The sequence below is a fragment of the Vanellus vanellus genome (assembly GCF_965231255.1).
Source record: "Vanellus vanellus genome assembly, chromosome: 3".
Taxonomy (NCBI): domain Eukaryota; kingdom Metazoa; phylum Chordata; class Aves; order Charadriiformes; family Charadriidae; genus Vanellus; species Vanellus vanellus.
In genome coordinates this window covers 102,457,216-102,482,059 of record NC_138907.1, presented here as the reverse complement: position 1 = coordinate 102,482,059, position 24,844 = coordinate 102,457,216, and the positions used below count along the sequence as shown (strand labels likewise).

Genomic DNA, 24,844 nt, shown 5'->3' with positions numbered 1-24,844 from the left:
GACATGACTGAGCCTGCAGATTGCAAAGCAGTTTTGGTTTCTGCCAGTCAGTGCAATGAGACACAATGAGGCTCTCACAGTCTCTGTGAGAGTCTCTGGCAGTACGGAAATTCTCTGCTTGTGACCCACAGCTATTGCCTGGGTTTATATTTCCAGAGGTTGTTACACCCTTTCTGTCCTCCCTACTGTCCCTTTTCCTGCTAATTCTGCTTTACTGTGCAATACGGTGGCGCTCTTGAAACTGCCCCACCACCCCATTGGTGGGAGAGTGTCCACCAGTTTAACAGACTTGGACTGTTAGTCTGCTGCAATTTCTAATCACGCAGACAAAGCTGGCTCCACTGGCGATGCGGAAGATCTGAAATTGCTAAAGCAAATGCATCTGGGTGTTCAGTGCAGTGAAGGTCTCGTGTCTTTAAAATGTGAGGCTGAGACTTCATTTACAGTTAATAATAGTGTGCATTCAACACCCCCCTTTCCTCCTGCTCTCATTTCTTTCCATACCTAGTTTACGGCACAGCTCAATGGACTTTGCTGATGCGTTAATGGTAGCAGGGTCTCTGATAACCCTTCAGCTTCAAATCTCAGTATATTTCCAGAGAAAAAAGGAAAAGATTGAGGAGGGACAACATTAACATCCTAGGCAGCATTTAGGTCTCTTTAGTACCAATCAGCTCAGCTTTAGAGCCAAACAAAAAGCAGGTTGCTCCCTCTGATGAGTGTTGATGCATGACAAAATTTTTGCATGTATGAATGTGCTAAGTGAATATCAAGGGAAAAGCACAACATCTAGAAGTGCTTGACTTTGACACGTGTAATTTTGCAACCTTAATGTTGCTTCAACAGCGGTTGAAGCAACATTAAGGCGTGTATAAAACCAACACCTATTCGACCAGAATTTTGACATTAGATTTTCACCAAGGATTTAAAAATATGATGGTTTTGCAAAATCAATATTAACATAAATCCACAGATCAGTGTGAAATGTGAACTGTGGGTGACCACAGGAAATAAAAACCCTCCCCCTGGACTTTGCAGACACTTTAATAGTGTCCTCATGGACCTAATATAGCAAAAAGAACAGTAGGATGGAGTGGAGACAGATCAAATTGCTGACTCTACAGGAACAGATTAGAATAAAAACTTCTGGATGTTGTTTGAAAACTCTTTGCAGTAGTTTCATGGGTTATCATTCCTACGTATGCTTTGATTTTTCCTGTTTGAATGTAGCACAGGAATGCATGTAGATCTACCCAAAAAGAGCTGGGGAACAAACTAACTGTAACAACACGGAGCTCAGCACAGCTGCAAACCTACCACAAAGCACGAAAGGTTACTCATGAGGAGCTCTACGCTCTCATGGTTAGTCCCTGACTTTAAGCTTTTGTAGGCCTGCACCTAGCACTCTTTGCAATGCCCAGTGGGTGCCCACGGAGCTCATTTGAGCAAGAAAAGTAGGACATTTTCCCCCAAACTCCCCAGGCTGATATTTGCCTGAGCAAATATCCTTCTGACTGGAAGCAGGTGCGGGTGCAGCAGACCTAACTGTCCGTGGCTGTTTAAAAATAGTGCTAGATTCCCCATGAACTAGTTTATTAAACGTATTTAGGCATTGAAGAATAATTTTAAGTAATGCAAACTAATGTGTCAAGACAAGAAACATATTCATATAGATGAGAAACTGAATTAAAGTTTGGGGTTGTTTAGCCTGGAGAAGAGGAGGCTGAGGGGAGACCTTATCACCCTCTACAACTACCTGAAAGGAGGTTTTAGAGAGATGGGAGCTGACCTCTTCTCCCTGGTGACAAGTGATAGGACAAGAGGAAACGGGTTCAAGTTATGTCAGGGCAGGTTTAGATTGGATATTAGGAAGCATTTTTTCACTGAAAGGGTTATTAAACATTGGAATAGGCTGCCCAGAGAGGTGGTGGATTCACCATCCCTGGAGGTGTTTAATAAAAGGGTAGATGAGGTGCTTAGGGACATGGTTTAGAAGTGGTGGTGTTTTTATCAGGGTAGGTTAATGGTTGGACTTGATGATCTTAAAGGTCCCTTCCAACCTCACTAATTCTATGATTCTATGATTCTAAAGGCTTTCCAGTCTTCTCAGACACTGTGACAATAGCACATTGCTCACAGGTTCTACAGTATCTGGAAGTGACAAAGTACATTGAAGCAATATAGGAACTTCTACATTTCAACAGTCCAATATGTCTTTGTTTAGTTCATATAACACTACAACTAACTTCGAAGTGGTCACAGTATTCTCGTCGTATATGATGCCAATCTCATCGTATGTGAAAACCCATGGGCTAGTGAAGACACTGCATTTCATTTACATCTTCAATTATATTATTTTCTTGATTGAATACCAATTATAAGCAAACAAGGATACATTTTGTGGATATGCAAATTTTAACATGTGGAATTTTGGTCTTCCGTCTTCAGTGCACAGTATTTTATGTCTTATCTGCATGTAGATTTGTATATACATAAATATATATATGAACCTACATATGTTTATAGCATTGTTGCTGTCTGAACGTTCAAAGGGCAGGATTCAACTCACATGACTTCTGACATTTGAAAGTTAGATATCCAAGTACAACTTGGGCAATTCTATTACAGCTAATGAAAAGAATATAGGGTATTTACAGGATGATTTTATTTTACCTTTCTAGGTGCCTATTTTGGGATGAGACGAATTATTCTGTAGAAATGCCTATGACTATAAAACAAGTTAGTTTTCACTGAAGCACCTAAATGGTAGACATCCAAATTAGAATCACTAAATCTCATATAAATTACACAAACTCCCCCAAAAAAGTCAAAAAAAGAGTGCATTTTCAGCATTTGCATTCATCTGCTTTGTCAGACTTCTCATTCAATATGATTGTTGTGATTATTGACTTTTTGAATGTCTGTCAGTTTCCAACTTTTAACTAAAAGTAAAATTGAAAGGAACATAATATTATGCATAGAAAGAATTAAAAGGTGGTGTCCTACAATTTGTCAAGAGAGGTGCAAGGATGATATGTTTCCCTTATCTGAATTAAAATTTTGGCCCCTCTGCTGTCATCAAGACTTTTATTAGATATAAAGAAAAGAAAAAAATGACAAAAGAATGACACAAAGTACAGTGTGCAGCTCAGCCTCTTATAATCACCAGCATTCACTGTTGCAGACAGCAGTACATTAAAAAACCTATACTGATTAGCAAGTAAATTTATTTCTGTGTTACTATCAGGGAAATAATCAGTCAATAACTTAAAACACTGTTATTGTGTGAATTCATGACTTTTTATTAGAATGTTGCTGAAAAGGGAACTATGTAGCAAATCCCCATTTAACTGTTAAAAAAAAATAAAATCCAGCAGTCATGTGATCAAGAATTCTAGCTCTTGAACTCATGCAAGTATAGAAAAATCTCCCCTATCATTTAAAAATTACTGAATTCAACCTCCATAATTGCAAAGAAAATGTAGAAAGTATGGTTTCTAAAGAGTTAAAAATAACTAGGCAAGCTAATGTAGGCTAAAATATAAATTGTTTAAAAAGAATAATTTTTAAGGCTCATCTTAGAAGTTTCGTACCCAAACCCATGCATTTTGTATGGTTTAGATTGTCAGTTCTGTATGCTTGGTTAGAGCGTGAAAGTTCCTATACTTGTTTTGAAGTAATGTTTGGGTGGTAGGGTTACTTATTCAGGAGATGAAAAGCTGTGACATGACTTAAATGATTTATCCACTAATGCAAGTAACTCATCATTTAAGGATCCTAATCAGTCTCGTTAAAGCCAATCACAGAAATCCCTCTTATTTGGTGGTCCAGAATCACACCACACAGCAGCAGTTGTTGAGGTGTATGTGCTGGCAGAAGTAGCTGTGCAGTATCATATCAAATCACAGGCAAATTTGGAAAAAACTCACAGCCTCTTCTGATATTCATTTAAGGAGATTAGTCGGCAGAAAACGGTCAAAATCACTTTGGAAGTTATAAGCTGGTATAGGGATTTCACTTTGTCCTACTTCATTCCTGAAACCAAAAGATGTCCTTTAAAATCTTAACAGAAATGCTAGATTTTCTTTAAGAAAGAGCTTTCCTAGGCAATATGTAAGCATTGTATTGTTGCAACGTGTCTGCAAGACAATTGGAACGTCTTTCATTCTGTCGTACCTTTCCCCTCTTTTCCCTCTCTCTCCCTCTCCCTCTTCTACCCTGTTTTACTTCTCCTCCTGCTTTCTGGTTTACCCTTTCAGCAGTACAAGATCAAGACAAGCTACAAGGCATTTGCAGCAATCCCTACAAACACATTACTTATGGAACAGAAGGTTAGTGTTTGCTCAAAGACATGGGAATTGAGTTGTAAATTTGAGACCGTTCAACTATATGTACATATTCTGACATTTCTGTGGGGGATATTGCGGAACGTAAGCTCTGGGAACTAACTGCTCAGGATTATAACATCAATCGTTTTTCAGGGTCAGCCACTTTCCGCTGAAGATCAAAGACTTCACTAATTTGAATTTCTGCAAATAAATTTACTGAAAAAAAAAAAAAAAAGTGCCCTAAAGGACTGCCATTTATGGCAACGTCTCAAAGTCTGGTTTGTTATTGGAAAGTGTCTGGAGCACTGCTATTCTGGGACTCACCGATCAGTAGGTCTTGGACAGTTAATGATTATTCAGTGGCTGTGGTTATACTCGTAAATTTAACATCCCAAGGTACACAAACTTGACCGGCTGAACTGCTAAACTGAGAACAGTCCTGGCCACTGGACTGGCCTCTATTAACTATTATTCTCCCAAACAACTTCCCCGAGCACTTAAACAGTTAGCGTGGGTCAGGGGTCTGTTCCCACTATGTAGTTTGGGGTAACAATCCTTTTCTGTAGGGTGGGATGATAGAGCCAAAGAACAGTCTTTAGTGCATTTATTTACTACCAAAGACACAGTCAGCAAAGGCTGGCTTGTATAGTCCTTATTGAGATAATGCAGTTTTGGAAGTCAGTTGAAAATTTAAGTTCTGCATGAAGGGTTCAAAGTACCCACTGATGTCTATTTTTATTTTTTTCTTTCCCAAATTAGTTTTGCACAAAAGAATAGCCCACTAAGTTTAACAAAAATTTTCGATGATGAACGATCACCTATGTGTCTTACATGTTTAAAGACATGCTTAATCACCCTGACATCCCGTTTATAGCTTTATCAGAAAAATCTTTCTGTTCAGGACCTAGTTCAGGAACTTAACCTCTGATTAATTTCTGTAAGATTAAACATTCCTAACTACCTATTTAAATACGTATTCACATGCACATCTCAGTTGATTTCACTAGAAGTTTGCAGAGCCTAAAGACATTGGAGAGGGTGAACTTAGCTGCATAAAAGTTTTGAAGATGATAATTTTGTCCTTGAAATATTACTGATTGCGATCTAGTAGTTATCAGTTAAATGCTATCAATAAGATTTTTTTTTTTCCAAAAAAGGGACATTGCTTTTTTTTCCCACTGTTCTTTTAATCTTGAAGGATTTTTAAAATTATTTGCATAAAACCTGATCCTTCCCTCACTTAAATCTTGAATGCACTAATGAAGGTCATGTCTGCTTTAGCATGCAATGGGGTCCAATTTCTGTGGCTCAGTAGAGGAAAATAGCTGATGCAGGGGATCCTCCGCCCCTACAGAATGTATTTTGGAAAGGTTTTGTTTGGGCAGAGTGCCTGTTAGTGGCTGGAAGCATTTGGTGGACTCCTGAAGTGCCGCTTCATGGTTGACTTCATCTGAAATGCATCCAGTCTGTGCACTCTAAGACTGCGCCACTTTGCAAACCAAGCCAGGTAGATGGCTTTGAGCAGGGTGTTCACACTGAAAGCACACTCCCGATGTGAACTAGTGGTTTAATGTCAGCCATATGACTGTACTTTTTCAGAAGAAAAGGGATTCCTTTTGATGGTGTGGTTGATGCTCTCTGGGGCATTGACTCGCAACATGCACGTTGCTTATCCCCAATACTTAAAACTGAATTGTACAATCTAATGCCAGCGTCTGTAGAAAAAGTGATGACTCAAAAGGCATCTGTGTTTAGATAGACTTTTGGTTATCCTCCCCTTTATTGAAAATGCTAGCCTTGGTGTATCCTTCAGTAGTGAAAGCACAGTCATGTAAAACTAATAAGAAATCAATTCCCTGCTATAGGATTTGCCTTCAGGAGAGGCTTTTGACTAATTTACTTTGTAAACTGTGTGTTTCAGCATGGCCTGACTACATGCTTTCTCTCATCTTGGGAATTATGGATAGTAATCTCCCATTGATCTGTACCAGCAGCTAATTATGCTCCTAAGATAGTGCTGTTATGTTAGCTGACATGCATTCGGAGTATGGCTCTTAAAGGAAGCATGAAGGAGTCCCAATGGCACACACAGGCCCCATTGTACCAAGCCCTAATATCCAAGTATTCTCCTCAAAAATATTGAGGGGGGAACCAAGAAGGAACTCATGCTACATTGTAGCTCAAGGACAGTAATTATGATGCTCCCGTTTGATACGATGCACTGGATTAAAAAGAGAGACATTCAAGACAATAAGATTTTAACTAGATAAGTGATGTTTTATTAGCATTAAAACAATGTTTATGTAGAGAAGTTTTCGAATGGCTTCTTTTTTAGCAAGGAAGGAAATCACATAATACCTGCAAGGCACAGGTATTACTGAGCTGAATGCATGGTTAGGAATACGTCATCTGTGTAAAGTGCCAAAAAAAGTGGTTTGCTATGAGATTGATCTGGAAATGCACATTCTCAGAAGTCAGCTTTTTCCACTGTGTGAGTAATTATATTATTTAATTTGGGTGGTCATCTTAAATAAAATTAGTCACAACTGTGATGTGGGTGATCCTAGTGACAATTCATATACAGAATTAATTAGATCATATGATAGAAAACTGCCATTGATATGTCTTGTAAGGTACAATGCTTTATCTGACTCTAAATAGTCTCCTTGTGTCTTACTTTCTTTCTTAAGTCAATTTTTTCTTTTATGCGCGCACAGATGCTTTAATTTCAGCCAGCATTTTTCAACTTCTTCTTATGAAATCATTAGGTTATCATCATCTTAATGGTTTTTCTAGAACACGTTCTTCTTATCCTCCAGTACTCTTACTCAAAGCGAGTTATTCAAATCTGTGCTCATTAGCAGAGAAGAAAAGGCTCACTGACTATTTATGTGTATACTTTGGCAACCCCAGAAGGGGCTTAATCTCATCAAATCTCGTAACTGGAATGGTCTCCAGCTGTTTGAATTTGTATGAACCTGATGTTCCTCACATCACCCGTGCTCTGCTCAGGAAAAGCCCAATCCAGGATGTCTCTTGGAAGGTTGGGCTATAAATTCCTTCACATCTAGAAGAGCAAAAACTTGTTTTAAAGGGACTTATCCTCAGCCCTGTCAGGGAGCAGCAAGACCAGGCTGCTCCACAGGGAAGGAAACCGGGGTGACAGCAAGGCTGGCTGTGTGTCCTCAGAAGCAAGGGCACAGCTCCACGGTGCCTGAGCAAGGAGGGTAGAGATGGTGATAATGAGGTGGTGGTAACCATGGTCAGTCAGCAGTGCCATCATAGCCACACAGATTCATAGCAATAAGGCAGGTCCACAGACTGTGCTAATGAAATCTTCAGCCCAGCAGATGGTAGGATCCACTGGCTAGAAGAGAAAGGCAGACAAGTTTGATGTAGGCGTAAGGCAAAAGTTTTACAGAAAGAATTAATTAACCATTAGAAAAAATTTCCGGGGAATGAAAGGGGCTCTTTATCACAGAAATTGAAAAATCAAGACAGGGCACTTTTCTGGCACTTCATACAGTAATTCCAGGCAGTTCTGTGGTTTAAAGAAAAGGTCAGACTAGGTGACCACTGTGGCTCCTTCTGGCCTTATTAATGTTGAGTCGGTGAGTCACCTCTCTACTGACACTCTTGTACAGCTTCTATAGTTATATGGATATGATCACAGTCTAATTCAAAATTCCATTCCTAATCAGATAGTATTTAAAAAGTAATGCATCTATTACTTAGAGATTGCATTTATCAAATATCTATAAAAATATCTTTTGGTCAAAATAGATAGTGATGAAGAGTTTATTTCAGGGAGCAACAGAATAATTCTTAACTTTAAGTAGACAGTCTCTTAAACCAGATCCTACTTCATCTTCAGGATTATGTAAAAATTTCAGATGTAACCCAAAAACTGTTGGACGCCTTCAAATTATAAACCAAAAATCTTCTCTTAACAATTCAGTGGTCTTTGCCCTACAGCAATGTTTGTGCAGAGGAATTTGGGTTTGCTGTGTTTGTACAGATACACACCCCCTCTGCGTGTTGATCGGGGTGAAATTCTCTTATCTGGGCATCATTTTGATGGGAAGGAAACCTGGGCATGCAGACCTAGTGGGGAGAGAGGTGCTGCAAATACTCTGCTCAGACTTCCCCCAGTCTGAACTGTGGTGAAACCACAGTCGAGGCTTATCCCACACGTACCAAAGCTTCTGAAAAGCATTAGGTATAACTGGCTATGGATTGAAGATGTGCAATTGAAAGCACTGTTGACTTCTCTGGCTTGTATTTATCGACTAATTACAAGTAGAGAACTATTTTTTCAATTTTAAATAAATGTAGAAAAAATCCTCTGTCTTAAATAATAAATATCTTAGGTTGTTGATTTTGTCTGTTTATGGCCGTTCTTCACATTTTCTCTTGTCACAATGCAATTTGGCCAACTTCAGGAGAGTCTATAACAGTCTTTCCATATGATGTTACACTTCTAGGAAAATTCCGAAGACCTACTAATTGCATCCTATCACCTACACAGCAGATTGCCAGCAGTGCGGTATATTTTCCTTGTGGAGGAAAAAAAGAAAAAAGAAAAAAAAAAGGCATTTTCCTCTTCATGCAGAAGGAAAGAGAGAGTGGATTGTATTTTTTTTTTTTTTTCATGAAAAGAAAGAAATGCAACTGAGGAAATATGGCAGTAATCTGCTACATTGGAGACCCAGCTTTAAGTTCTTGCCCTGAGGGAACTCTTACATATTGTATTACCAAACATCATTGGTATAGGGACTGATCACGGCAAATGCAGATTTGTCGCTCCTTGAAATCATACAGCAGGAACTTGCAAGCCAATTTTTCCTCACTCTCAGATGGTAGATCTAACTGCTGGGCTATTGGCTATTACCAAGAACATCAGGAGCTTTCTGGACCTGGAAAGCATTTCTGACAACATTTTGTTAAGAATATTTTGGTAAATAAAGATTTTGTTTTCCCCGAGTACTTGTAATGTGCACTTACTAGGTGAATTTCTCTCATCCAGATTACATGTGCATGTCAAAATGCTTCTCAAGGCTAGAGATAAATACCTAGTGGTAAGAAAGAAAGGAAACAATCTGTGTAGTTGTGGAGCGATAAAGGACCTGGTTCGTGTGTAATAATAACCAAATGTGCCAATGTAGGAGCAGGCTATGAGCTCCCTCTTTCTTTCAAAAGCCTTGCAGCTCTTTTGTATTATTATTTTATAAGAGGAAAAGTAGTCAGGTCTTTTCAGTATCATCTCCCAGGTTCTTCAAGGAATAAGTCAAAGGAACTCATGGTATGTGAAGTTCCATTATATAGAAGGATTTTTTTTGCATGTGCTGAGGGCTTAGGAAAATATATTGACGGGAAAATGTGTGCAAGAGAAATCAAAGAAGAGGAAACTTCTTGGCTTTTCCTCAGCCCAGGGTTTTCACAATACAGTGTCAGATCCAGGGTACAATATTTGTTTTTTCTCCTACTATTGATGTGGTTCATTGATGGGTGAAACAGTGTTCAGTATTTCCTGTATGTTGCTAAGAGCTTTCCTTCTTCTAAAAAAATATTGGAGATCCTGTTCGGATCATTTAACAGTATCCTTTCAGCTCTGATACAGATTTAGCAATGAAATAGCTTGGGCAAAGAGGAGGGAAGAGTTGTAGTCATCGCTGACGTCAATGGCATATATGCATCACACCCCCAAAGTTGCCCTTTGCAAAGAAAAAATTAGTGGTTCAGTAACTAGTTATTTCATCTGAACATTTAAATTCTGTCACAAATACAAATACATTTTCATTCTCTAAATTGCACTCTTTTAAATTGTGGTCCTACTATTGTTTTTCATATATAATAAAAAAATGTGAATGCCTAAATAGGAATGTTCCACTTTTAATATTGTTGACTGTCAGCATAGGAAGTGAAGCTTGAATACTGTTGACAGTGCTGATCAACAGTACTGTAGGTAGCACTAATATTTTAATTTAATCATAAAATTATTGCATGATAACTCCAGTAATGAGTTCAGAAGCGGTAGTTGTACTTTTTTAATCTCACATTTTTCTCTATGTGGAAATGTGAAAAAAAAAAAAAAAAGACACTGCTGGACAAAACAATTTGAGTTGTATTTTGAAAAGCTAACAACAGATTAAACAGTACTTTTTTCTTTGTAGAGATGATAAGGATGCCTAAAATCTACTTATCTCCGTTTCTTCTCTTTTTTGGAGGACTTGGGCTGTTCAAAGAGGGAAAGAAAAAAAAAAAGAGATAAAACAGTGAAAGAAATTAATCACTTTGAAGATTAGAATTTTCCTTCCCCAAAGGTTCAAAAAGGGAGAAGAACACCGTAGCTTTCTCTAGCATGGCTCCTACATGGTGGCTGTATCTCAGGAGTGTGGAGCGCATAGACCTTGGTGCTGCGTTCACCTGTGTTCTTTTTTCAAAATGCAAAGATATTTGGGTACCCAATTTCTACTGAAACTGATGGATGTTTGGTGCTTAAATTATCCAGAGTCTTGGTTCTGAACAGAGACTTGTGGATGTGGCTGTAGTTCCTCTAGAAAGATTCATTGGTATCTTCTGGGTAGTTTATTATCCTTGATTGTGTTCACCCTCTCCCACTGCTTTGGTGAAGTGAATATGAAACAGAAACATGTAGATTTTTTAAAAATTCCTTTATTATGTTCATTACCCTACTGGTTACTTGGAGGTTTTGAGAAGCTTAATGATTTCTCCATTCCAAAACTGTGACTGATTAAAATTTGTTGGTTTTCCTAATTCATGTTCAGACTCATCATCTTTCTACACAGGCTGCTTTGGCAATCCTGGCCCTAATAAGTACTGGAATGATTCTTCTACTTCATTTTATCACTTCATTTTGTGTTTACCAGGGGGATGTAATTTCGACTGAAGCTGAACTGGGGACACAGTACTTGAATGTAGTGCTGAGCCCTCTTTAGCTGAGCCCTCCTCTTCTATAGGACTGTCTGTTGATCTAAGAATTTAGCTGGGTAACAGCGATGGGACAACAGAGATGAGAAAGACTATCTTTTCATCTTCCGTCTTGGGATAAGATTACATTAATTTCTGTATGTCAAAAATAATCATTCTTTTATTTTTTTTCCATTTGAACTACAACTACTTCAAGGCCAGTAGGTTTGTCTAGAGCTGGAGAGGAGGGAAAAAATCTGTTTGGAAAGAAACTACTCTTCATTTTTTTCTTACTGTACTTTCTGATAGAAGACATGGTGTTCCATAAATGTGCTTCTGTGCAGGATCATTTGTGTATGGTATTAAAAAATATTAAAAGTAAATTGTCATTAACTTTTCAGTTATGCATAGATAGATGTATGCTGCCAGTAGCTGGACAAAGAAAGAAAAAAAATTGTCTCCCAGATCCACATATGGCTTCTGTGATTGGCAGCCCTCATATCTCACTGGGATCAGTCTGTTCTCAGAGAATCCCATGTGTATGTAAAAGTGCTTTAGTGGAATGCTCTTTTTTTTCTCTTATTATCATTAATGTTTTTCAAATAAGTAGCAAAATTAAACTTCAGAAAAGCATAATGTATTAAACAAAAAATCCACAGACCCTGTGGGTCCCTCCCCTGTAGTCTGCTTCACACATCAGCGGGCTTCCACAGTAATTTTTGGTCTCGGCACGGGGTCCATTTGAAAATCACTTCAAAGCAAAAGTGGGTGGTGGCAGTGAAAGTGTGCCTCACAGACTTTGGACGAAGATGAAAAGGGAACTGAGCACTGGAGTTTGGCTTTTGAGGGTGTTTTGTGAGTTGCCTGATAAAGCGGAGGGATCAGCAAACCGATTCCCACTGTTCTTAAACTTGCTCCAAGTACGGGTGTAGGAAAGCGGAAGGTATACCAAAGCACAAGAAGCTTGTGGTTTTGTTTGGGGAGATTGCATATCTGCTTAATGTGATATCGCATATGTATAGCATGTATTTTGCTGTATACATTTGTGATTTCAGACTAAAATCCAAAAACGTCGAGCACTCTTTTTGTTGCAATGTGGCGTCGCCATCCTCTTTAAACAGGAGGCACTTTTCAAAGAAAATGTCTACTGGAGGAAAAGAAAGGGCCTCCTGCCTGCTTGGACCCCTACCTTGTCCACCTGCCTACGGCTGGTGGCCTTCCTCCAAGGGTGCGTGGCAGGCAGCCCCCCGACCCCCTGCAGCTCACGGCGCACATTCACCGTGTTAGATTTACTGCGAAGGAAGGGGACATTGTCAAAGGAGAAGGCAATTTAAACTGGTAGTTAAACTGGTAGTTCCTGATCTCTCAAAGTAGAGGCAATTCACCTGGCTTGAATACTTTCTTTCCTTCTCTGCAAAGCCCCCTGTAATTGAGAATCAGAAGCTGGTAACCTGAAGAACCTTACTAGGCCTGTAATTTCTTTTTTTTCTGTTTTTATGTGGTGAAACAGAAAGTGCCACCTTTGGAAACACAGTATTGCAAAAAGTATACGTTTGCTCGTTTTTTAAAATTTTGAAGTCAGTATCACACCAAAGTCTTTTGAATTGCAGGCATTAGAAGAGCCAACCAAGACTGCTAGTCTGACCGAAGGCACTGCTTTGGACACCCATTCAGAGGTAGTGCTGTTATATGTCTTTCGAATGTCTATTTGAAAACAAAAAGCAAAGGTTAACTGAGTGATCCATCCTCCTTTTTCAGCTCTGCTCCCCTGCCCACCTCAGACAACAAACAGAAGAGCTGTGTGCTGTCATTGATCAAGTCCTGCAGGACCCGCTGACTATGGTAACCCGTCAGAATGCAGGACTGACTTTTTCTCTTCCTTTCCTTTCGTCTCCTGTCATTAATAAGTCTGTTCTCTGTTGAAAATAATTTTCCAGCGCCGATGCGAGTCTTCTCCAAGTTTTCTGCAGATGGGCGCGGAGTCAGATGTCGGCAAGGTAGGTGAACGAGCCCACCCACACAGCAAGGGCTCTTTCCAGGTTGATATCAAGGCAAGCGAGATCACGATAGAGCCTATGGCTATGGCAACAGAAATCTACAGCTGAGGGATGCTACGTCAGTAGAGGTGTCTGGTAGTCTAAAAGACATGGAAGGACAGAACTGCCCTGCAGTCAGTGCAGTCTTTGTTGCAGGAGGCTTTCCTGAAGTCAGGAGGAGTTATATTATGAAAGAGAAACTGTTTATTAAGGCTTCAGAGGCCAGGATGCACAAGGAAGAAATCCTTCATACCTTGCCTTCCATATTGCAGGGTCTCTGGCCGTCTCCCAGATTTCGTCCCTTCTATGTGTCCTTTAGTACAGAGAAGCCAATGTTTCTAGCTTCAATGATTGGAAACATCTATCAGAACATTTTTTTTTTTTTTTAATGTTCATTATTGGTTTTCAAATAGTGGGATAATGCAATGAACAAGTAGACTTGCTCTTAAGTGCTGATTTCCTTTTAATGGGCCCTCACCGGAGGGGGATGTCTGCTACATCCATTTACCCTGGGTACTCAGAAACTGGTAGTGAGAGGTAGGGGTAACTTTCTGTACTGGTGTTAAACTTCTGGTTTCCCTAAGTTATATTGACATGCCTTCTGGGTTCAGAAGGATGGATAACCAAGGGAAGAGGGTCCTGTACTCAGTTTGCCCCAGGTAAATTTAAGTTGGTCATGGAAGATATAGGAAAGTGAAAATGGCATAAATCCACCTGAAAACAGGAGGAAAGGGACTTTTTGCAGAGGAACACATCAAGAAGTTAATGCATTCGAAATATCCTGCAAAATGTCCAGTCCACCATGCAAAAATAGTGCACAGACCCAGCATTCCTGAGTGGCTATAATAAATATACACATCAAATCTAATTTTCGTTTTTGAAATGACTTCTGCCAACCAGCACGCAGCGGTGAATCAGACTTAAGGCAGCTGAAAGACGGAAACACGATAGCAGCCGAAGAAGCAGGCAGGCTGTTATTGAGGGAATGTTTCCCGATGCCTGCGCTGAATATGAAGTGGTTAAAATGCTGCTACTAAGTTGAGCTATAGCATCCAAAACCTACTTCCTTGGGCAAGTGAGAATTGAGCCTTGACCAAATGGAAGGTATCTGTTAGCAGTCATGAAACCAAATAAAGGGGGCAAAAGGTGAGTTTAACAGGATGCAGCATAGGGACCAAGATAAAGGTTGTGAGGACCTCAGAACGAGAAAGTAAAGTGCTTAAAATGAGGGTAAAAGAGAGTCGTAGACAGGAAGGAAAAAAGAGCATATAAGTAGATGCCTTAGAAATAGCATGGATTAGTCAGATGAAAGCAAGTTCTTGCAAATAAGAATGTGGAAAAGTGCCATTTCAGGTTATTTTGTGAGCAAATGGAACTTAAATTTCATGGGGCAACCACACCTATGGCTATCTACTAACAAGCATTTTATTATGAGAGTTCTCAGAGATAATTTAAATGCCATCCTCAATAGAGTGGGATCAATGTTTTTAAGCAGGAAAAACGAAACAATATTTTCTACAATAAACATACCAAGAGAAACTTTAACACACCTTATTCTCATATATCACACAAATCTTTCTGGAAAACTGAAGTTTTCTTGAATTTGAGCAAATAATAACTTGTCACTATGATAAAAATCTCTTTGAGTTACTTCTCTTTGCCCTTAATATATCTATTTATTTTGTACAAGGTGTCAACAACACAGCAGAGAGCAGCTGGGCGTGAAACCAGATATGTAAGTACTTTTATAATTACTCTACATTTTGCATGCAGGAATGTCTAATTTGTCTGCTCTTGCTACAATACTGGGTGAGTCTGCACAGGTGCCTACTCACGACAAGAGGTGTTGACTAGTACAGAGAAGTGACTATGTGACAGCACTGGCAATTGAGACTTGAGATGTCTTCCCATGGCCGGAATCTCTTCAGGGCGGTGTCTATTGATAATTTTACCTGTGTGAATATTATGTTAAAATTAATTTCTTCACACACTTCTTCTTTGTTGTTTGCTTCAAGTATTGGGCAGGAGCTCAGCTATTTAGCAGACAGACTGTTACAGGTGCTGAAGGCTGCATTTGTTTGGACTTAGCCGGCACTGTAGGACACTTGCTTTGGTAGAAGTCCTTTAGTTCTTGCCTACCCATCAGAATTTGGGGTTGAGCCAAACTTTTCTTTCCAAGATACAGAGCTGGCTGAAACCCCACACTTTATCCTTAGATGAATAGAAGCTGTTTTATCACATATACACACATTCCAACATACAAAGGAAATCTCTATATTGAGTCATCTGTTCAGTTATTGAAACATTATGCCCAATTAACATTTTCATTCTCACTAGCACACAGAGTTACTGCAGGTCCCATATTTTACTTACAACTCATCTAGTCAGGTGGTGAGAAATCTCTGCTTACTATTCATCATTCAGCATTTCTATTGAACCTCAAATCAAAGCAGTGCTGGCAAAGCAATAGAGGCCTTCCAGTTTTATGCCAGAACAATGCTTGACTGATCAATTCGATTTTGCTGCTTGAATGCGGCAGTATGCATATTTTATTGCATACTGTGATTTTTACTAGACAGATTGTGCTGGCTCATACTAATTAGAAAGGATATTGGAAGAGGGCTTTTTAATGAAATAAAAGAGTGTGTTTCAGAGGTAGTCTGTGAGAACAGAGTATATTTAATGCCACTCCAGTGCAGATCTCCAGCTCCCAAAACTGTGGCTGACATATACCATAAATTCAAGCATCCAACATATGCCTAGGTTTTCTTTGCTGGTGTAGAAAACTCTTCCTTCCTAATCTCCCCTGGAACTTTCTAGATAAATTAAACAAATCAATATTTAAAAATATGTTTGGGAGTAATGCAGAGGATTACTGGGAGGCTAGCCTTTCCTATAAATTGTACAAGCATGTTGAATTTTTTGTGTGTCAGAAAAGAGACTGTGGTCTCCAGGCTGTGTTGTGGTGGCTGAACTCAGTGGGTCCAGGCTCTCCTGGACCTTGCTGTTGCTGCACTCTGCAGCAGAGTCTCCTGAGGGACGAGCCAGGTGTCCCTAACAGCCCGCACACATCACAGCTCTTTCCCAATCTCTTGCTTTGTTTCCACGGTAGGACTTCCAAGCGCTATTTCTGTCCCAGCTGATAGATCAGGCAGTGGCTTGTCCTCCAGCCCTTAGGGCGAGGACACACTGAGATGGTTTTCCATAGAGTTGTCTTCTCTTCCCCTTCCACTTCCATCCCCTCACGGTGAGCTCTCCAACCCAGCACAAGACCCAGGGTGGCCTCATCCCTTCAGCTCACTGAGAGCAGCATGCTCCATGCTACCACACAGACCATGAAGGAGAACTGTCTGGAAGAGTGGTAGTTGGTGTGGACCAAAGCATGCAAGGGAGTGCGCTAACCATTAACTGGAAAGGACCTGTTCCTGAGTCTCTGTGTGTGCTGACATTTGCTCACTAGAGGAGATATAGTCCAGAGGCCAACATTTCTTCATAGTAGGTACAAGCGGTCTGTTTTGAAACAAATTGCTTACTTTGAGCTAATCTAACAGTTTCTCGAATAGAAATCAGGAACAGAGTATTGTACAGACACTTGTTATCGTAATATCAAATTGTGAGTTCCCCCAGGAGGTCTGTGGAGTCTCATGTGAGCTGCCCTGGAGTAAAGATTTTCAGCCATCCTTTTTTCACAAATATTTTTTTTCTTTTAGAAGTAGGCTTTTACTTTATGCAACTGAATTAATTTTGCTAGAAAGAATTAAAATGGTAATTTAGTAATATAATTTTCTTAATCCTTTTGTATTCATGATGTCTGAAATTGAGATACTTGTCAAAATGTTGCTTTGAGGGTGTTTTTGGTTAAAAGAAATGCGGTAATTTGTTTATGAGTCAGGGACAGGAAATTCTGTCATCACGCTAAAGGATTATTTATAAACACACATACATATAAATGTATACATATGCACACATGGTAATATTGTTAATTACTTTAGTAGGTTATACGGAGTAGTAGACTATGCAAATATGTTGAAGTAGCCTGCCATTTTAACAATGAAAATGGCATAGATCTGCCTTGGCCTCAATTACTTTTGTGTCTTCTTATGCCAGTAAAGATGTAAATGATTGTATAACTAACAAGAGAGTGTATAAAGTATGGAAAAATGTCTGACTTCAGTGAAATTACAGCAGTTTGCACCAGCTGACAACCAAGTACTACAGTTGTCATTCAACAACTTTTTAAACTGTACGGTCTTCGATATGATGTCATTCACCATTTTAAAAAGTACATCTCTGTTGGTTTTAGGGATGATACTGCTGATTTGTAATAATAATTCTCTAAATAAATTACTTTTCACGGAATCACGGAATCACAGAGTTTCAGAGTTGGAAGGGACCTCTAGAGATCATCTAGCCCAACTCCCCTGCCAAAGCAGGATTGCCAGAGCACATTACTCAGGACTGCATCCAGGCGGGTCTTGAAAATCTCCAGAGAAGGGGACTCCACAACCTCCCTGGGCAGCCTGTGCCAGTGCTCTGTCACCCTCACCTTAAAGAAGTTTTTCCATGTATTTGAATGGAACTTCCTGTGTTCTAACTTGTGCCCATTGCCCCTCGTCCTGTCACTTGGAACCATTGAAAAGAGCCTGGCTCCATCCTCCTTCAACCCACCCTTTAGATACTTGTACGCCATAATAAGGTCTCCATAATAAGGTCTCCATAATAAGGTCTCTTTTATGGCTATTGAGTGCCCTAATATATATAGTCATCGTGTTTCCATATAATTACTGACACCAACAAAAGCTTTCTTAACTATACTTTTAAGTTCTAGCAAATTTATAATTTTGTCATTTAGCCGCTTTGCAACTATTTTACAACTAATCTCTCTTGTGATTAATTAGAATAATTACTTTGCATATTATTGACATTTTTGCTCTTGACAGTTCTCAAAAAAATCTTTTTTACGTGTTATAGACATGACATACAAGTGAACAAATGAGAGAACACGAAGCAGCTAAAAGTGCACCCAGACATGCAGAAATAAGTAATGCTTATTAATCTGTGGTCTGCTGTGCTTATATACATTTCAAGTAACCCCTTTGAAATGAGATTTACTCTTAATTTGCACCACTGAAGTGAGAGATTTAATTCCAGCCTGCTTGTATCTGTAGATCATTTTGAAGTGCTTTGATGTCTTTAAGGTCTCAGTGAGGTTGGTCATCACATTTGGTTAACGGTATGAAAGAGAGTCCCTAGTATGCAAGCAACCACTAGTAAAAACTCTAGTTTACTCTGTCAAGGGCAGAAAATGTGCTTCTTGTAGATTTAGTGCTATCACAGCTGTCCCTGTGTGGGTAGGAATGTTTCCTCCACCAGTGGCTGTGTTTAGAGATGTGAGCGCTCTTAGTGAGGAGCACAGTCCTCCACTGTAACTTGTGATGAACTTGTTCTCACCAATGCAGAAGTAGAGCAAACAGGTCCAGGGAATGATTAAACCTCTCAATTTAGCACTTGCGAGACCACATCCAGAATTCTGTGGCCAAATCTCTGCAAGGTCTTTGTCACAGTGGAACAAAGGAAGAGCATGTCCTTCCCTCTCCAAACATGCTGGAATTGCTTTTCTGCTTGAAACTGTGAGAGAAACATATAATTGAGTTAATAAAAATCCAATCGTAGTGGTCCTTCTGCAGAGGGTGAATGGCACTGACTTGTCTTCTACTACAACTATAACACCTAACCATTTTATCTCGTACTTTTTCTACCACCATACTGAAGAATATTCACATTTCAGAGTCTCAGGGCCTCCAGATCACACTCACATCAAGGAAGGGCATGTTATCTGTACAGAAACACTGTGTTATCGAGTGGAACTCTTACAGAGCTTGAAGGAGTTGATTGGAGGTATCAATGCACCAGAAATTCTGAATCTTACCACTGTGTGGGCAAATAAGCATGTGGCACGTGGCTATTTCACATACACACACAAATACTTTGCATTCATTGCATTTACTCTTGATCTGGAAAATAGGGCTTCTGCTGTTCAGTATATACTCAGAAAAAAAAAAAAAGTAATGCTTGGGTAGGACTGTTCTGGTTTTTGTAACGTAAAGTCAGAAGGATGAGAAAGGTGGACTCATCTCCCAATACAATTGATAGTGTCAATAACATTGATGCTGGAAATTAACAGCCAATGGCAGGCTCAGAAATGTCAGGATTTACATTTCAAGATCAGATCAAGATGAAAAAGTGAAATTTTGTTGGACTTGGAAAAAAGTATCCCTAAAATTTTAACAACAGGCATTCATATTTAATCATACCTAGAAATAATCTGGAAATGACAATATTTTAACTTCTCTTACTGATTGTGTGTCACTGCATCAGTGGTAAAAGCTGCTATACCTAAGCATACTGTGGTCCACGGATTTGTCTTCTGTCATAGCTATAATTGGTATGATATTGTATGTAATACTGTATATATTTGCCTTTTTTTGCAGGCCAACCTTTACAAATCGGCACCTATGGTAACAGAGAGTCAGATGGTATGTACTGCACAGCTGTGATACGCTATTTTTCAAAATTTGCAGAAGCACAAAATCTAAAGTAATTATTTACTTTCTTAGTCCTTTGAAAGAAGCTGCAGTAAATCTCCTCCTCCAAAGCTGCATTGCTTCTACAGGGCTGGATTGCTTTCTTCTGTACTGAATACACACGTGGTTTAAGTAACTGTAAATCCTGACATTACTTGTAAACTCACAGGCCAATTAAAAAATAGAGAGTCTCGCTGAATCTTGAGGTGTAGGGCAACTATAGAGTCTACTGCGGGTTCTTTGACTCTTTTAATATTCCACTTCTACAATTTTGTCTACATGCAACAACGTTCTGGCATTTATTTTCTTCTTACACACTAGTTTAAATCAAAGCTGGCTTAACCAGTGAAAAGTAAGGATAAATCAAGTAAAGAAAGGGAGATTAGGCATCAGATGTTCATTTTAGGTCTGATCACGGTCCTGTTGGAGCCAAACTTTCTGAAGAAGAGTCAGAAAAGAGGTCATGGAGCATGTCCAAGTGACAGTGACCACTAATGAATGCTTAGGGGAAAAATGAGAGGTGGATGAGAAATTTTCCCCATTGTATCTCAGCTAATGGAATTTTAGGGACTTACTGAGTCAATTTCTTCAGTTTAGTAATCTTTGACCACTTCTTTCATGATTTTTTCCAGTTACTTTTTGAATCTTGTTATACTTTGGTCTCTACAACATTCTGTAGTAATAAGGTTTACTTTTTAATTATGCATTGTGTGAAACGGTACTTTATTTCTTTGTTTTAAAGCTACTACTTGACCTCAGTACTTGTACTGAAACAGCAAATAATTGTTCTTTCTTCACTTTCTAAATATTATTAATGATTTTCTAGGTATTAACCATAATACCCTATCAGTCACCTCTTTTTCATTCAGAAAAGTCACAATTGCTTAGCCACTCTGAGAAGAATGGATACTGTCCCCCTCTCTGATGATCCCTTTTCTGTGTCTTTTTCAGGTTTTTGTTTTTGAGATTGGGAGACTAAAACCATAAACTACTTTTGTCTAACTCTGAACTCAACAATTCCTGTTTACATGATGACATGATAAGGGCCTTTACTGTTATTTCTATTCCTTTCTTAAAACTTCCGAGTAATTTTTTTTTTATTCATCTTATTTGTATTGAGCAGTAAGCCAATGTTTGCACAGAACTGCGTACAATAAGCCCAAGATATATTTTCTGAGTAGTAAGAGCTAGTTTCTGAGCTAACTAGTTCATCACTGCATGTGTGAATTTAGGATGTAGTTCTGTTTTCCCCTGAGAAAGATATCAACGTTGAATTCAGTTAAGTTTCACCTGCCTTTTTGTCATTCATTCACTCAGTATCATAAGATCTCTCTGCAACTCTTTGCACTGTTTTTACTCCTCTGAAAGATTCATTATTATCAGCAAACTTTGTCACCTTACGAGCCATTCTTCTAGCTGATGTAGATCCATAATTCAAAGCCCAGATTCCAGAGCACATCTCTGAGGAACTGTATTCATGACTTCTCTCCACTGTGAAATTTAAACATTTATTCCAGCTTTTTGCCTCCTCTCTTTTAACTGGTCTGTAGGAAATATTCTCTTTTACTCCATAGCAGTTTCATTTCCTTAGTAGACCCTGCTGAAAGACCTCACTAAAGCATTTGAAAACCATGGGTAGCATGGCTCCACATCCACTGGACTTTATGCTTCACGATGCAGCCTCATTTTGTTATCCCTGGTCATCCATTTGGGGACCCAGTGGGAAAAAAACCCCAAACACTGAGCCTCCCATAAGATGGTCTGTTGATTCTCATTTGGTTTCATCTAATATGTGTTCCTAGATGCCAAAAGGTTCTGATATTGTTAGTTTGAACATAACCTACATGTGCTGTATCAGCCAGCTTTCTTGCATCGCTGATAACTGTAAAAGTTTTATCAGGCAAGAGTGCCCTTTCAAAAGCCATTCCCTATTATTTGTCCATACATGTACTAATTCTGTTCTTCAGTAGGAGAAGCTGTGCTCCTACTACTTTGCACATCTTGAAATATTACTGTCGTGGTTTAGGCCAAAACGGCTACTGGGGACCTGGGGGACCCCAGATGGGACCGAGAGATGCTCCCCTCTACCCCTCTTCAAAGAGAGAGGCAGAGGACGAAAAAGAGACTTATGAGTTTAGAAGGAACTAAGCTACTTCAATGAAATATTAATAATAAAATAAAAAGAAATAATGAAATATATACAAAACCGTATCAAGCTCCCGAGATGACAATCACGTCACCGGCTGGCACTGGGGCAGTCCCAGGCTGGACTCAGTGATGGATGGGAACTGGATTCCCGATCTGGATTCAGGATTGGGATCACAGGCAGACAAACAGAGTCCTCCTCAGACGTCGGCCATTGAAGGAAGAGAGCTGACCCTTTGATCCCTCAGCTTTTATACTGAGCATGAGGCAGATGGGATGGAATACCCTGTTGGTCAGTTTTGGGTCACCTGTCCTGTCCGCTCATCCCTGCAGGGGGGACCCCACTATGCTTTTCCACTTCCGACCCTCCAACAGGGCAAATAACAAAGTTGGTTGGCCTTGGCTGTTAGAGCAATAAGTATAAGCGAGAGCCTCTCTGCATCCCACGCCTGGGCATCAGCTATAAACATTGGTCTTATCACTCAGAGAGTGAACACTGTCTGCACAATATGCAGTTAATTTCAGTAGTTAGAAGAGGCCCAGCTAAGAAGCAAAGTTACTGAACAAAATTGGTTCTTTTTTACCTCAAACCAGGAGAATTACAGTCGTTTGTGATTCCTGGTCCTCTTCAGGATCCTATAGTAAAACTTGCCCCATAGTTGCCACTTCTCATTCTTCCACTGCTGATTATGTCTGAAATTAAATAACACAATTCATAGTGCGGGAATTTCACACTGAAATTTCTTTACAACTCTATTTATTCCTTGTACTTTATTTGCTCATTTTATTGATTTGTTCTCAAATCTCTCTTATTGACACTGTACTCGAGACAGTTCCTCCAAATAGTTTCTTTGCCAGTTTGAGAACATCCCTACGTCTTCCTATGAGGAAAGCTGGAGTGAGGAATTAATTTTCAGCTTTGATCTCCAATTCTTCATGCATTTTTTTATGTCTTGATTATATCTACTGGCCCCATAGACTTTTAGTTGTAAGGAAATTTAGCAAGTTTTTATTCTCAAAGTCTTTCCTAGCTAAATATATGACATTTTAATATTATGAGTTAGATTTCCTTTTCTTTTTTTTTTTTCTTTCTTTTTTTTTTCCCTCTAGATTGTATTTGAACACAACTTTCTGTCTTTGGAGCCTTTTCTTCCTTATTCCCTTTTTCGCTTTTTTTGCACTGCTCTTTGAACATCCCAGAATTTACTGATTTCTTAAACTCTTCTTATTAGCTGATGCACACCTTCTCTGAAACATTACTGTCTTAAACAGTATTGTGGTCACTTATAACCATTTCATCCTTTTGGCAGCTCCTTTGATCTTTTTTTTCCCTATTTTTTTCATAGCTAATGTAATTATTTAACTATGTATTTTATTTCACCTGTTTCAAATTTCAGTCACTATAGTGTAACTCTTGTGCATGTTTTGTTCTGAGCGCGTTTTGTTCTCTGAGTGCGTTGTGATCTCTACTCATGAATGATGGTTCTTCAGTAGTAACAATTTTACTTAGAAATTTTGCAGCATTTATGATTCAGACAATTACTTCTCCTCTCATGGAGTCTCTAACTAGCTCTACCAGGGACTGATTATTTACGGTGACCAGAAATATTGTATCTATACCTCTCAACTACATGACTTTTATCCAATGGACAGGTGAGGCACTGGGCACACCACTGTGACTCTCATCAATAGATTTTATACTCTTTTTAAAGGTGACTATGAATGACTCATGATAGCAAAGTGCAAATCCACACTCGGCACACCAACATGACATGCAATATATCCATTATCATTAACAAAAAATTTTTTCTTTATATATCATGCAAATAAGGCAAAATTCGCATGGGGAGCTAGTCTTGCATACCATGGTACCATTGTTCTAGGTCTTTTTGGTTCAGCTATTTTAATGCTGCATCAGTGATCCATGGTTTTTGAGCGTGCAATGGAAGGATTTATCAAAATATATTTATATGCAAAAGTAGTAGAAAAGGAGTCATATATTTAGAGCAAATAAAGAAGGGCATTTCTGTATCCTGTGAATAGGTTTAAATGATAGTAACAGAAAGAACACAGTGCAGTTTCTTGCACAAAAAGGAATGTGGATGGGAAATCTAGAGACATTCCTGGACAGAGAATCAGCTCAAGCGTTTGAAATGAAGACAACATTAGAGAAAAATAGATAACAAACCTGGTCCAGGAGTTAAAGCTGGAGTGTTTCATTTAATATCTAAATATATTTCTATGGGTCGTTTTGTTCTGGGGTATTTTAGATGTGACTTGGCAGCTTGAAGTATTTTTTTCTGTAATTAATTCTTTTTTAAGCACATGTATTACTGAGGTCCCAGTATTTCCTATGTTTAAAGCTATTGATCCCAAAGCTCCACTAAATGAATGAAACCATGGTTGAGAATACGACACTTCAGGAATTATCACAGTATCACAGTATGCTAGGGATTGGAAGGGACCTCAAAAGATCATCTAGTCCAATCCCGATTTGGGATCCCAATCCCAATCCCAACCCCAATTATGGGGTGATTGCTTTAAAGTAAAATAGTACTAAACTCAGCATCATTTAAGATCCACTTCAAGTCAGAGTGACATCAAATATAGTAGAGTTGGCAGGTCCAGCATAAAATCAGGGGTCGTGAGTGCATCTATCCACCTAAAATGATTTCACGGCCTTTGAGCACTGACGAATGACTTCTGGAAGGCAGTGTTTGCCATGGGTCTACATCTATACTTTGTCAAGGACAATGCAAGCACTGCTGAAGGGAAACGTGTCAGTTATGCTGAGGAGTGGTCCATACAGAGCCATCACACA

General features: G+C 39.1%; 1 protein-coding gene across 2 annotated transcripts in view; it reads left to right on the top strand.

Moving 5' to 3' along the window:
• The window catches only part of MLIP (muscular LMNA interacting protein), a 123,705-nt gene that overhangs the window by 61,510 nt on the left and 37,351 nt on the right, over positions 1-24,844 (top strand). For both annotated transcript variants that reach the window (XM_082480882.1, XM_082480881.1), the window contains exons 5-10: positions 4,260-4,331; positions 12,869-12,934; positions 13,017-13,100; positions 13,196-13,255; positions 14,985-15,029; positions 19,786-19,830. In XM_082480882.1, the coding sequence (XP_082337008.1) occupies positions 4,260-4,331; positions 12,869-12,934; positions 13,017-13,100; positions 13,196-13,255; positions 14,985-15,029; positions 19,786-19,830 (372 nt within the window). The remainder of the gene's footprint in view (positions 1-4,259; positions 4,332-12,868; positions 12,935-13,016; positions 13,101-13,195; positions 13,256-14,984; positions 15,030-19,785; positions 19,831-24,844) is intronic.